We start from the raw sequence: 14,080 nt of genomic DNA on the forward strand, positions 1-14,080 counted from the left end.
AAGTAAATGGTTTAATTTAATAGATTTTTCTAATAACATAAGATAAATTAGAATTTTTTTATTTTTTATATTTTATTTTTCATAATTATAATTTTGATTTTTGGTTTTACCTTTTATAAATATAATTTAATATATTTTAAAGCGTGTACACAAAATAAATGTGAAAGAATAAGCACGTCATTTTTTTTCAGTGGTTGTATTAAAATCTTCTTAATTATTTTGTATTTTGTTTACAATGTGTTGTGGTTTCAAAAAAATATGTTAGTTTTTGGATTTAACTTGAAATTAGTTTTAAAAATGACAAAAGAAGAAGATGTAAGAGAAAAGATTATGCACAAATATTTACAAAACCTAACAGTAGCTACAATTCGATAGCAAAATCGTTGCAAATACATCCATACACCATTAGTCGTGTTATTCAACGTTTTTCTCAAACAAAATTGATCAAATGCAAATCTGGTGGTGAAAGAAAGGAAGGTTTTAAAGATATAAAACTAGTTAGAAAAAGTAGTACCATAATAGCACAGGGTATTAAAAACTCAAATAGGGTATTAAAAACAAGACGTGAAAACAATAAAAAATTTTCATGTTCTTGATAGCATCAACAGCAGTATCCAGTTGTGGTGAAGCATCACACATATGAGACATTGTAAAGCATCACACATATGAAACACTGTTAAGCATCATACATATGAAACATTGCTGAAGCATCACACATGAAACACTGTGATGCATCACACATGAAACTCTGCTGAAGAAAGTTTTAAGTGATCCTGTTTTTGTTGCTTGTAGATGAGGGTCAAGACACATATCATAAAACCATTTGGTAACAGCTATAAAATAAGTTTATTCTTAGATGGCTTCACAACACATGTTTTCTTGACTACACAACATGTTTCCTTGACTACACAAAATGTTTCCTTGAGATTTTAAAAATTTTCTGAGATAATAAAATGTGTTTGTTACAATTATTAGCTCATACTTACATATATATTTTGCAGGGATTATATACAGGTGTCTGTTCTTGTGTCAAAAAAGGAAAACATCCTTATTTGAGATCACGAATCAGTTAAATGCAAAGTTAGTCTTCTAAAAGAAATCATCATCAATCAGTCATCAGATTTTATTTTGTTTTTGTACAAAAAAAAGCCAACTTTTTTTAATTTTTTCGAGTAATTTATACTTATTGTTAGAAAAAAATAACTAATAATTTTAAAAATACTTTTAAAGCAAGACAGTTATAATATTATCATTGTCTTGTTTTAAAAATTTAGTAGGGTAAAAAAAAAATCTCAAAAAAGTTGTTACATTTATTCTGATGTGTGACCTCAGAGTTACTTTATAAATTTAAAAACTTAGCACAATCAGTAATTTATTGTTTAGAGACTTTTTGCTGCTTTTTTTTGCCTAAGAAACCTCATTAGTAACAGAAGTATGCTCAGTCAGAAAATGTAAATATTTTAAGTTATTCTTTGTTAATAACAGAGAAGAGTACAGCTTGTTATGCTGTGCAAAATGAAGTAGATGATGTGCAAAATGAAGTAGATGATGTGCAAAATGAAGTAGATGATGTGCAAAATGAAGTAGATGATGTGCAAAATGAAGTAGATGATGTGCAAAATGAAGTAGATGATGTGCAAAATGAAGTAGATGATGTGCAAAATGAAGTAGATGATGTGCAAAATGAAGTAGAGGATGTGCAAAATGAAGTAGATGATGTGCAAAATGAAGTAGATGATGTGCAAAATGAAGTAGATGATGTGCAAAATGAAGTAGATGATGTGCAAAATGAAGTAGATGATGTGCAAAATGAAGTAGATGATGTGCAAAATGAAGTAGATGATGTGCAAAATGAAGTAGATGATGTGCAAAATGAAGTAGATGATGTGCAAAATGAAGTAGATGATGTGCAAAATGAAGTAGATGATGTGCAAAATGAAGTAGATGATGTGCAAAATGAAGTAGATGATGTGCAAAATGAAGTAGATGATGTGCAAAATGAAGTAGATGATGTGCAAAATGAAGTAGAGGATGTGCAAAATGAAGTAGAGGATGTGCAAAATGAAGTAGAGGATGTGCAAAATGAAGTAGATGATGTGCAAAATGAAGTAGATGATGTGCAAAATGAAGTAGATGATGTGCAAAATGAAGTAGATGATGTGCAAAATGAAGTAGAGGATGTGCAAAATGAAGTAGAGGATGTGCAAAATAAAGTAGATGATGTGCAAAATGAAGTAGATGATGTGCAAAATGAAGTAGATGATGTGCAAAATGAAGTAGAGGATGTGCAAAATGAAGTAGAGGATGTGCAAAATGAAGTAGAGGATGTGCAAAATGAAGTAGATGATGTGCAAAATGAAGTAGATGATGTGCAAAATGAAGTAGATGATGTGCAAAATGAAGTAGATGATGTGCAAAATGAAGTAGATGATGTGCAAAATGAAGTAGATGATGTGCAAAATGAAGTAGATGATGTGCAAAATGAAGTAGATGATGTGCAAAATGAAGTAGATGATGTGCAAAATGAAGTAGATGATGTGCAAAATGAAGTAGATGATGTGCAAAATGAAGTAGAGGATGTGCAAAATGAAGTAGATGATGTGCAAAATGAAGTAGATGATGTGCAAAATGAAGTAGATGATGTGCAAAATGAAGTAGATGATGTGCAAAATGAAGTAGATGATGTGCAAAATGAAGTAGATGATGTGCAAAATGAAGTAGATGATGTGCAAAATGAAGTAGATGATGTGCAAAATGAAGTAGATGATGTGCAAAATGAAGTAGATGATGTGCAAAATGAAGTAGATGATGTGCAAAATGAAGTAGATGATGTGCAAAATGAAGTAGATGATGTGCAAAATGAAGTAGATGATGTGCAAAATGAAGTAGATGATGTGCAAAATGAAGTAGAGGATGTGCAAAATGAAGTAGAGGATGTGCAAAATGAAGTAGAGGATGTGCAAAATGAAGTAGATGATGTGCAAAATGAAGTAGATGATGTGCAAAATGAAGTAGATGATGTGCAAAATGAAGTAGATGATGTGCAAAATGAAGTAGAGGATGTGCAAAATGAAGTAGAGGATGTGCAAAATGAAGTAGATGATGTGCAAAATGAAGTAGATGATGTGCAAAATGAAGTAGATGATGTGCAAAATGAAGTAGAGGATGTGCAAAATGAAGTAGAGGATGTGCAAAATGAAGTAGAGGATGTGCAAAATGAAGTAGATGATGTGCAAAATGAAGTAGATGATGTGCAAAATGAAGTAGATGATGTGCAAAATGAAGTAGATGATGTGCAAAATGAAGTAGAGGATGTGCAAAATGAAGTAGAGGATGTGCAAAATGAAGTAGAGGATGTGCAAAATGAAGTAGATGATGTGCAAAATGAAGTAGATGATGTGCAAAATGAAGTAGATGATGTGCAAAATGAAGTAGATGATGTGCAAAATGAAGTAGAGGATGTGCAAAATGAAGTAGATGATGTGCAAAATGAAGTAGATGATGTGCAAAATGAAGTAGATGATGTGCAAAATGAAGTAGATGATGTGCAAAATGAAGTAGATGATGTGCAAAATGAAGTAGATGATGTGCAAAATGAAGTAGATGATGTGCAAAATGAAGTAGAGGATGTGCAAAATGAAGTAGAAAAATGTGTATGTACATTTATGTACCAGCAACTATGTATCAACAGTAAAATTTGCATGTACATGTATTGATGAAAGTTGTGTACTTAAATAAAGAAAATTTTCTTCATTTAAGTACACAATCGCCATTTTCTTTATTAAAATTTTTTTTGTAACCATTACTGCTAAATCAAAAATAATAATTTTTTTCACAAAACTTTTCTGACTCACTGTATCAATTATCCACTGACCTACTGTAGTGTAGCTAATTTTTGTGGTAAGCAGGAAAGATTAATGTAAAATGCAGTGTTTAATGTGTGGGTTCAGGGGTCTTTGCTTAAAATGTTTTTCTTGCATGTCATTGATGATAGTGAACAGGAAACCTTACAAAATGTGACATCTTGTGACAGTGCTTAATGATAAGGTTATTGAGCTTTTCTCAAGTGTTTCTAATAAAATTTTAGAAAAATGAAAATTTTTACTAAAATTTTTACTAAAATTTTATTAAAAACACTTGAGAAAAGCAAGAATTTTTACTGATTTAAAAACTATTCAGATTGGTTCATATTGATTTGTCTCTCTTAACCAGCTTTATGATTTTTTTGGATTCAAAAGAATGTAGGGGTAAAAATTTTAAATAAGATTTATTATTGAATGCTTTGCAAACTTTTGTAATTTTGAGATTTTGAGAATTTTTATTTTAGAAGCCACCAATTTTCAATTCGATCTGCTCCTGCTCAGTTGAGTGGGGCTCAGATATACAACTTAAATGTTCGTGGTAAACGAGGAAACATTGTTCAAGTATATCCAGCAGTTGAATATGATTATGTACCTAGTCGTCTAACTCTAAAAGCTTCAGATGGAATTCATATACAGTAATAATTTTTTAAATTTATTTATTATGAATTATTTGTTTTATATTTCAGTTTTATGTATTATATGTTATATATTATATGAAGTTTTATCTTTGTAAAATTACTAAAATAATGGCAGACATGGTAATGTAAAATCAAATAAATACTAACAAGCGTCAGATAAAGAATTATGTTGTTGATCAAAATAAATTTGTTTTTTAAAAACATTGATAAAAGAAATTTACTTATTTAAATTAATTTTTATTAATAAAAATAACAGATTGAATAATGAAACGATGAATAACAATAGCAAAGTTTATTCTCAAGAAAAAAGCAATGATTTTTTGAAAGTGTAGGAATTATTGAGACAGTTGATTTACTAATTGATCAAACTTTGGGACAGACAGGTAGTTGATGTCTACTAGTTGATCAAACTTTGTGACAGACAGTTGATGTCTACTAGTTAGTAAAAAAAAAGATTTTAATCTTTGTTAAAGATAAAAGTAATGTAACTTTTGTTTTTTTTTTAAATAAAAAAAAATCAAATATTGTCACACTCAAGAAAATACCAATTATAAAACAAATGTTAATGACATAATATGTATAAAATGTAGTAATATATAAATTCAGGAAATTAACCACATCTGAACCAATGTTTTCTTTTTTGCTTATTTTATACAAATTAAATTGTGATCAATTTAAGTTTTCATTGTTTGAATGATACAATACAAAAAATTTATTTAGTAGTTTTTTTTAGAAAAAGAAGCGGGAAAAGGAAGAATAATGAAAAAAGCTGATCCCTGCCCTAACCCAAACCTTTCAATGTTTTACTTGCAGGTTCTCCCTAAATCAGTCTATGCATGTACCCTCATCTATCCCTAAATCAGTGTGATTTCAGTGTGATGTATGCATATATATATATATATATATATATATATATATATATATATATATATATATATATATATATATATTAGGGTGTTTCTTATTTGGGGTTAAAAATTTTTTTTTGTTTTGCAGTGGGCCACCCACTGAAATGGTTCATTTTGGTGAGGAAATAAATTTTCAAGGGGAAAAAAATATTTTTACTAGGCGCTACCAGTCATTAAAACTTAAGACATTTTTTACTGTGCGCTCTTAGTCATTAACTTAGGAGAAAATCATAAAAGTGATCAAGACTGGTGATAATGACTTATTTACTTGGTACACATTTATTTACTTATTACATGCATTGAAAACATCCATTTTCTGTCATTGCATTTCTACTTATTTATTAAAAGACAGCAATAAACATGCTTTTTTACTTCGATTGTAGGTTTATTTAAGACAATAGTTCTGTACTAAGATTAATCGCTTATGAGAGTTGTCTTTTTTATGTCAGGATTATTCTGTCTATATTTTTGAACTATCAACAACAGGAACTGCTTTTGCTCTTCGTTTTTTTTTTTTTTTTTGTATTTAGTCTATTATATTCGTCCATTAGTGCTATTCCACTTTCTGCAATGTCGTTGACAACCTTCATGCTTCGAACAGTGGACTTTACAGTCTTGAACTCATCATCATGTTCCCATTCGCTCATACTGTTTTGAAGAAAGTGTGATGGAAGTCCTGTGATGCTGAAATCTTCGTGTATTAAACATGACAAAGTCCTTAAGTTTCTTTTCTTGGATAACTAATCAGTCCACAGTAGCCCGTTTTATAGGTATCTGATCTGAAAAATTCAGATCAGATACCTATGAAACGGGCTACTGTGGAAAAATCCTGACCTTCGTCTCAGGGCGAACCTCATCATCAAAAAAAAGCTAAAGCAACAAGTTCCTCTGATAGGTACCAGAGATGCCTTTGTAACTTCTTCACAGCAATATTCGAGATCTCAGGATGCTGGGTCTTGTAGGCATCCAAGTCTTTCAAGAGCTGCAGATCAAATCTAGGAGCTGAGGTTGCTTCAGGAGATCTGTACCAGGCTGTAATGTACAGTCGAACCATGAAAAGGCAAATATCCCTTATTCCCTTCTCCTCTCTTTTTGTCAAAATGAATTGGTCTCTAAACATCCAAATTTTCAACGCATAAATAGCTTTCGCCATCCAGAGAGCATGATGTAGACTGACAGGAGGTCTAAATGAAATGCCCCTCAAAGGTACTCCTCCCAAAAAAACAATAGACAACTGCAAAAGTTCTCGGTAGTCGTCACACGGTTGAAAGGTTTGTAGTTGATCTTTGCAAAAGATGATTCTTTTATCAGTGATATCGGTAAAAGCATTTGAAGCATTCTTATCAGACTGTGCTGTGTGGTACTTTGTAGAATCAAATGAGACCCAACTTTTTTGAAATCTTTTAAAGAGTGGTATGTCAGGTCCATTTGAAGGGCCAAGACACAGCAAAACTACTGCTTCCAAAATAATTTCCAGAATGTGGTGACGACATGCCAACCACAACATATCTTTCCCAAACTTCTGCTCTAGAAGAATGCAAGCCCCATTCTTGGCCCAGTATTGGCTGCAGTGGTATCAAAGCACTTTACTTGATCATTAATTCCCCATGCCACTGACATGTCATGCACTGCAGATGCCGCATTTTCACCTGTTCCTGATGGTAGTTTTGGGACACTAAGAAGCTGCTGCACTCCTACTCCAGATACAAGAATTGGAAGTCGTCAACAGTTTCTTTACCGGTGATGTCAACGAGTAATTTTCCATCCCAATTAATACATAAAGGAACCTCTGGTTTGAATTCCTTCCTTAAACCTTCTGCTATCTTCTTGCATTGTTTTATTCGTTCCCTTTGAATGGAAGCTGGATTAACATTGTATTCTGTTGGATCATGACCAAGAAGTTATAATGTCGGTGTTAATACAAGTGCCACCCCACGATCACTCAACTTAGCCTCATCTAAATTAGCCGCCAACTTCTCATTCAGTATATTTTTCCTGCCACGTCTAGGACGCTTTGGAGCCAGTGTACCTGAAGTTGATGGCTCAGGGTCATTTTGGTTACCAGGCAAGGCATCTTCTTGAGTTATGTGATCTTCTTTAGGGTTATCTTCACCTATGTGATCTTCTTTAGGGTTATCTTCACCTTCAGATGGTGATGAAAGAACAACTCTTCTCGAGATTTTCTTGCCATCTCCTCTTGGTCCCTTTTTCGGTTCATTTCTTTTTGTCTTTTTCTTGATACTTCTTCTTCTTTTGCCAATTTCTTATCGACTGAACCCATTTTGCCTCTCCAAATTTTCTCTCTTTGGCATAATAGGAAATCCTTATCCTCCTGAATGGCGATCATTTCCAATGCATTGGCATGGGTTCTTCTAACCCTTCATTCCATTGGTCTTCTTTTTGTTTTAAATAATCTGAACGCTTAGCTTTATTCTTTTTATTTTTCTTCAACTTTTTCCATTCCTTGTAAATGTTTTCGATTTTAGGGACAACGTGCTTCTTTAATTGCACTGGTATTCGGGTCTTTGATGAAACTTCAATAACATCATTTGCTGTGGAATGTAATGCTTCCCTAATGCTTTGCTTGGCAATCTGCTTGTAATGGAAGAAAAGGGTCAACACTTCCCTTTTTATGGAAGCATAACACTATCTAATGAAGAGGACATCTGTCCAATAAGCCATATCTCCGCTTTCTTTCTGGTAGCTATCGTTGCACTGGTTGATGAAGCCATAATTGTACATTAGTTACACTAGTTTAACCTGCAAAAAGAACAATTAAGCATTATAGACAAAATTTGGCACACTAAAAGTAAAAAAATTACTAGTTAAAAATTACTAGTTATTTTTGTTGCATAATGTCATAAGCAACATAAGCATTTTTAGGGTACATTTGCACAATACTGTAAGGTCGGTAGCGACCCCTAAAAATCATTTAAAAAAAAAAAAAGGTATTACTTTTTTATGATAATGAACCAAATGGCAGGGTGGCCCATGCAAAAATTGAATCTTCAAAAATAAGAAACACCCTAATATAAATATATATATAAATATATATATATATATATATATATATATATATATATATATATATATATATATATATATATATATATACGCAATTGATAATTGATCATAACCCTGAATTAACTATAAGATTTACAACAAAAAGCTAATAAAAAGTTTATTAGAGTACAATCTTAATAAATTAAGTAACTATTAAGTAAAATTTTAAACAGAATTAAAGTAGTTTTATGCCATGAATGTTTTAAAAAGAAATGTGGCTATGAAAATAGCCTTTTATGTTCAATATTTATGTCAATTTCCTTCACTTGCTTTCTTTATTTCGCATTGCAATGAACGAGTCTTGCAGTTTTTCTTTCTCATCTTATGTTTTTCAATAATGTCTTTGGAATAAGAAAATGAACGAACTCTTACAAATAATGTAATTAAGTGCTCCAGCAAATTCTTACTAACTTCAGTTGATTCTAGATAATTGCAAACTTATTTATAGAGGGATAAAACATTATATTTTGTCGACATGGACTCGATTAGAACTTCAGGATCTAGTTTTGAAAAAACTTGTGTTGTTTTTCTATGAAAAATATTCTCGCATGTCAGAAAAAGATCTTGAATTATATTGTTTACTTTCCACAAACCCCTCTATCTCTAATATTTGCAAGTGCCTGAGTATCATCTTCCACAAGCCTGCAACGCAGTAAAATTAAAACACACTGTTAGCTATACTTACATACATTTTTGCTACTTTTAAATTTAGTATACACTCTCTGAAAAATATATACAACAAGATATTGTAAACTCTTTCTCTCTATATCTGTTATTTCCTGAGTTGTATTTACAGACTCAATAGTATTTGGTTTTATATCAGAAAGATTGATTAATATAAGAGAAGACATTTCAGTGAGTAGTGTGTTACTCAAAGTTAGATCGCTGAAGTGTGAAGCTAGTAGATTTTTGCTCAACAATCTATAATAACCTTGATAAAATAAATCACTATTGCCTTTAAATTTTTCTATTATTGGTTTTAACTTTTGCCAAAGATTTTTAGCACCATCTATTGAATAACTAAATTACTCGCATGAGAACTGTTTTCTTATATCAAATAGCAGACACATGTCCATTTGCAATAAACTTGCACATTCTTCAACTTTGCTTTTCAACTTTAGTGGTGATAATGTATTAAAAGAGTTCTCCGTATTATACATTTTGGAAGAACCTATTTCAAAACTCTCTAAAGTATGCTTCAATGCAATGTGTCTCTTTAAACCTCTAATTGTCTTATAAACTTTGGGACACTAAATGCATGCATGTTGTTTGACATTATCTCTATAAATATCGATATCAGAAACAATAGAATCAATATCTGTAACTAAGTTAATGTCATTGTTCAAAAATCCTCCTTCAACCACGTCAAACAATCATTCCAAATCACTATTTGTCTCGAAATCAATGTTAAAAGATGCCATTTTTTAAACTTGTGCAGGTTTGCTGGGTCATTGTGTAGTTTTCAAGTTAAAATCGAAAAACAATGGAAATGGTCCGTGTTTCCAGACTATGTATTCTTATGACTATGGTACAATTAAATGCAAACAGTTTATCATGTTATAATGTATAATACAATGCAAACAATGAAACAATGTACAATACAACAATGTTAGAATTAACATTGCAATGCAAACATTGAAACAATACAAAGTTATGATGTTCAATAAAATACAGACAATACTTTTGGTTTTTTTATTACTCTGCACAATAATCAGCTCAGTTTCAATGCAACGATGTTTCAATGTTCAATACAAAAAAAATGCAAACGGTTTATCAATGTTATGATGTATAATACAATGCAAACAATGAAACAATGTACAATACAACAATGTTAGAATTAACATTGCAATACAAACATTGAAACAATACAAAGTTATGATGTTCAATAAAATGCAGATAATACTTTTGGTTTTTTTATTACTCTGCACAATAATCAGTTCAGTTTCATCTTATAATATTATTAGTTAGAATAAATTTTTTTAAAATAATGATATATAATTATTGATAATATTATTAATAATATTAACTTTTAATTTTATTAATTGATTGATTATTGATAATGAAGTTACTGTTAATAGTTACAGTATACTGTTATAAGAAGATTTCCATTTGAAGACCACTAAGCTCTCCATCTGAGAGATCTTCCTAGTTTTTCTTTTTGTAGATTATTTTTACAGCAGCTAAAAGTCTCACCAGGTTATTATTGATTTTGTGCTAGCAATAGCAAGGTGACCTGACCAAATTGCATATTACCTGATAATTTAATAATAGCAATTAATAATTTAATAATAAAACCTGAATAAGACACATTTTATTAAATACTTCAAAAACCATTTTATATATATATATATATATATATATATATATATATATATATATATATATATATATATATATATATATATATATATATATATATATATATATATATATATATATATATATATATATATAATATATATATATATATAATATATATATATATATATATATATAATATATAAAAAGTAGTTAATATATAATATAATTGTTTTATTTTTAGAAAAAATTTACTAGTTATTATTATTTCGTATTCTTAATTTTAATTTCATATTTTTAACTTTTTTTCATATTCTTTTTTATGCCATTTTGAGTTGTTTTAAATGAAATTCATGTTCAACATACGGATTTATGAATTTTTTTTTGAGGTGGACTGGGTCAGATACAAATCCGGATAATAATGCTGGACAAGGCACGGACGGAACTGATCGCTCAAACATTGTTTTATTAAAAAACCAAAATTTCCCAGAAGGCACTCCTGGTCGAGCTGTTTCACTTGCTTATGCATATGGTGACTATGGAACTAATTATCCAATGAATTTAACTTCAAAAAGTTTTTTAGGATTTAGTATGGATGACATGGTCAAACTTGCAATACTTAGATCTAGTAAGTAAATAAAGTATATTTTTTGACATTTTAAATAAATTTTGTGTGTTGATTTCCTATAATTATGTGTAAATTTTTTTAAATTATTTTTTAAATGGTAAACTAGACAATGTTGAATAGAAGTAGTGTATCGTTGGTAGAAGTGGTGTATTATAATTGAAATATTTTTCACTTGAATTACTTTTTTCCATTCATGTAAAAACTTCTTGGCAATCCTGTGGTTGTCAAGAAGTTTTTACAAATACAATATAAGTTGCAAAGTATGACTTAACTTGAAATATGACATTTGTAGTTGATTGGCTTTTTTTATTAGCTTTTATTATTATTATTTTTGTATAAGTTTATTTGAAAATTTATCCTATAGTTTCCTTTGTAAATTAAAAAACAACAAACTTTCTTCACAAAAAAAAATAACAAACTGTCCTAAACAATATCAATGCAAAGCAATATTTGTCAAATGTTCCTTGTTCGCGTTTATTTTCAGCTCGGTAATTTAAAAATTATTCGCACTTACACTTTGAAACATTTACCTTTAATTTGACAAAATGAAATATACAGCACAATAAAAATATTAAAAGCACACATAGCATACAAATGGCACAATTAATTGGATTAACAGAAAGTGTTTTACGATTATTTGAAGTATTATTTCCATATAGGATAACATGATAATTGTTATTAATGAATGTGCCTAAAATTGTAAAGGAACAATTAGTTGGATCTCAGAATATTCTCCATCATTCCAAATAATTACATCAGAAAAATTTCTTAATTCTGTCGGAAATAGTAGACTAGATCTTAAAGCGATTATGAATCAATTTTTTAACTTTAAATTAAAAAAGTTTAGGTTTTATACAAAGAAAAAAACGTATATAACTTTAAAATTTATGCAAATAATTTTTTTTTTTTTTCAGATAAAGCTGGTTCCATTAATTCTGAGCTAAATAATGCAGGAAATTATTTCGATCTAGGCCCTCGTAAAGTAGCAGACAGTGCATTAGGAACTTATTACTACATGTGCACCAGAAATAATAACTTTTCAAATCGCAGTCAAAAAGGAAAACTTATTGTGTTACCGAAAAATAATTCTGCCCAACCAAGAGTTGGCCAACCGAACCCTAATGCTAAGTATGAGCTATTATAGCTTTTGGTTTATAATATTCAATTTTAATCAATGATAATCGTATTTTTTTAGAATAGTTTTAGTTTTTTGTGTCATAAAGCGATGACTCGCATTTAAATATTTTTCTTTAGGAGAAGCTATACAAAGAATGCGCAAAGGTTGAAGCATAGCAAATCGTTTTTTACCTAGTAATTACCTGTTGTTTAAATTAGAAAATCACGCTTTGTTTTAGCGATATTTCATGCCGTACTGTTATTATTATTGTCATTCACTAACACCTACACTCTGTCGTTTTTTATATTCATATTTTTTAATGAGCAAATTCTTTGCAAAATAAAATTTTTTTTCTGGAGCTTTTTGACATCTGTTAAAGTTTTACATTTATTTTAAAGAGTTTTTTAAATTTATCCAGTTTATCATCTTTAATAAATAATGTTACTGTATCATGATTTATAAGTACTTTTATTTTTATGCTTTTTGCTACAGTATAATTTGTATTAATGGTAAAATAAACTAAAATATTCGCATGATTTTATGTTTAAAAATGCAAGAATTCTCACAAATATTTAAGCACTGTTTTGTTTTTACCCAATACATCTTTGTTCTTTAGAACAGCGACTGTTATAAACCCTTTCTTTAGAAACAAAATATTTTGGTTGTAAAAGTGTGTGTGTGTGTGTGTGTGTGTGTGTGTGTGTGTGTGTGTGTGTGTGTGTGTGTGTGTGTGTGTGTGTGTGTGTGTATGGTTATTTCTATGTCTTCTATACTAATTTTGAAAAGATGCTGCTGATGAGCTAGTTTTACTTTAATAAAAAAAGATTAAAAATATTCGTAATAATAAATAACTCGTATATTACTGAAAACTTACAATTCATATAAAAGAAGCCTGACATGAAAAACCAATTTAAAAAATGACTCAAGTATCAAAATCTATAAAACACAAAAAACCCTCGTCATCACCAAGTTCTTTAAGTCTATCATTCACTAATATTCGTTCTCTTCGAAGTAACTTTTCTTCTGTTGAGCCTCATTTCTTGCAAAGTTTATCAAACCTGCTTGCTCTTTGTGAGAATTAATTTAGTTCATCTGTCTCATCTTATGATCTTAGTGCTGATGGTTATCTTCCTTTAATTCGTAAAGACTTTAATAGTCACATGCTTGGCCTGGGCATTTACATTCGTAAAAATTCACCGATTTGCCGGGAAACTAGGTTTGAATCTAAAGACTATTCTTTTATGTGCTTTTGTTTAGCACTACTTCACTCTATCACCTTTCCCTTTTTTCTATATCGGTTTTTTTGATCTCAAGACTGCACTCTTTACAATGTTGTTTTGGATCAAATCGACCAAGCCCTTTCTCTTTATCTTTCAATATCGCTGTTGTTGGTGACTTTAATGCTCATCAAACTGAATGGCTTGGTTCTAGTGTCATTGACTCTGCAGGCGTTAAAGTCCACAACTTTTGGCTTTTTCAATCTCTAACAAAAATAGTCAACTTTTCAACTCGTTTTCTAGACAATCCAAATCAATTGCCTTCTCTACTCGACTTACGTCTTGTTT

At 30.0% G+C, this 14,080-nt stretch overlaps 2 protein-coding genes across 2 annotated transcripts in view; both read left to right on the forward strand.

The window, feature by feature from the left end:
* Positions 1-13,091, forward strand: part of LOC100196972 (protein DD3-3) — a 51,675-nt gene extending 38,584 nt beyond the window's left edge. Inside the window, exons 10-13 of the mRNA XM_065818434.1 lie at positions 4,328-4,498; positions 11,160-11,398; positions 12,313-12,526; positions 12,653-13,091. Of these exons, the coding sequence (XP_065674506.1) occupies positions 4,328-4,498; positions 11,160-11,398; positions 12,313-12,526; positions 12,653-12,710 (682 nt within the window). The 3' untranslated portion in view covers positions 12,711-13,091. The remainder of the gene's footprint in view (positions 1-4,327; positions 4,499-11,159; positions 11,399-12,312; positions 12,527-12,652) is intronic.
* LOC136090488 (putative leucine-rich repeat-containing protein DDB_G0290503) lies at positions 298-3,829 on the forward strand. Its single transcript, XM_065817188.1, has 2 exons — positions 298-315; positions 1,431-3,829. The coding sequence occupies exons 1-2, from the start codon at positions 298-300 to the stop codon at positions 3,714-3,716; spliced, it is 2,304 nt and encodes a 767-aa protein (XP_065673260.1). The 3' UTR covers positions 3,717-3,829.
* Positions 13,092-14,080: the final 989 nt, after the last annotated feature.

Source organism: Hydra vulgaris, chromosome 14 (assembly GCF_038396675.1).
Source record: "Hydra vulgaris chromosome 14, alternate assembly HydraT2T_AEP".
NCBI classification, from domain to species: Eukaryota; Metazoa; Cnidaria; class Hydrozoa; order Anthoathecata; family Hydridae; genus Hydra; species Hydra vulgaris.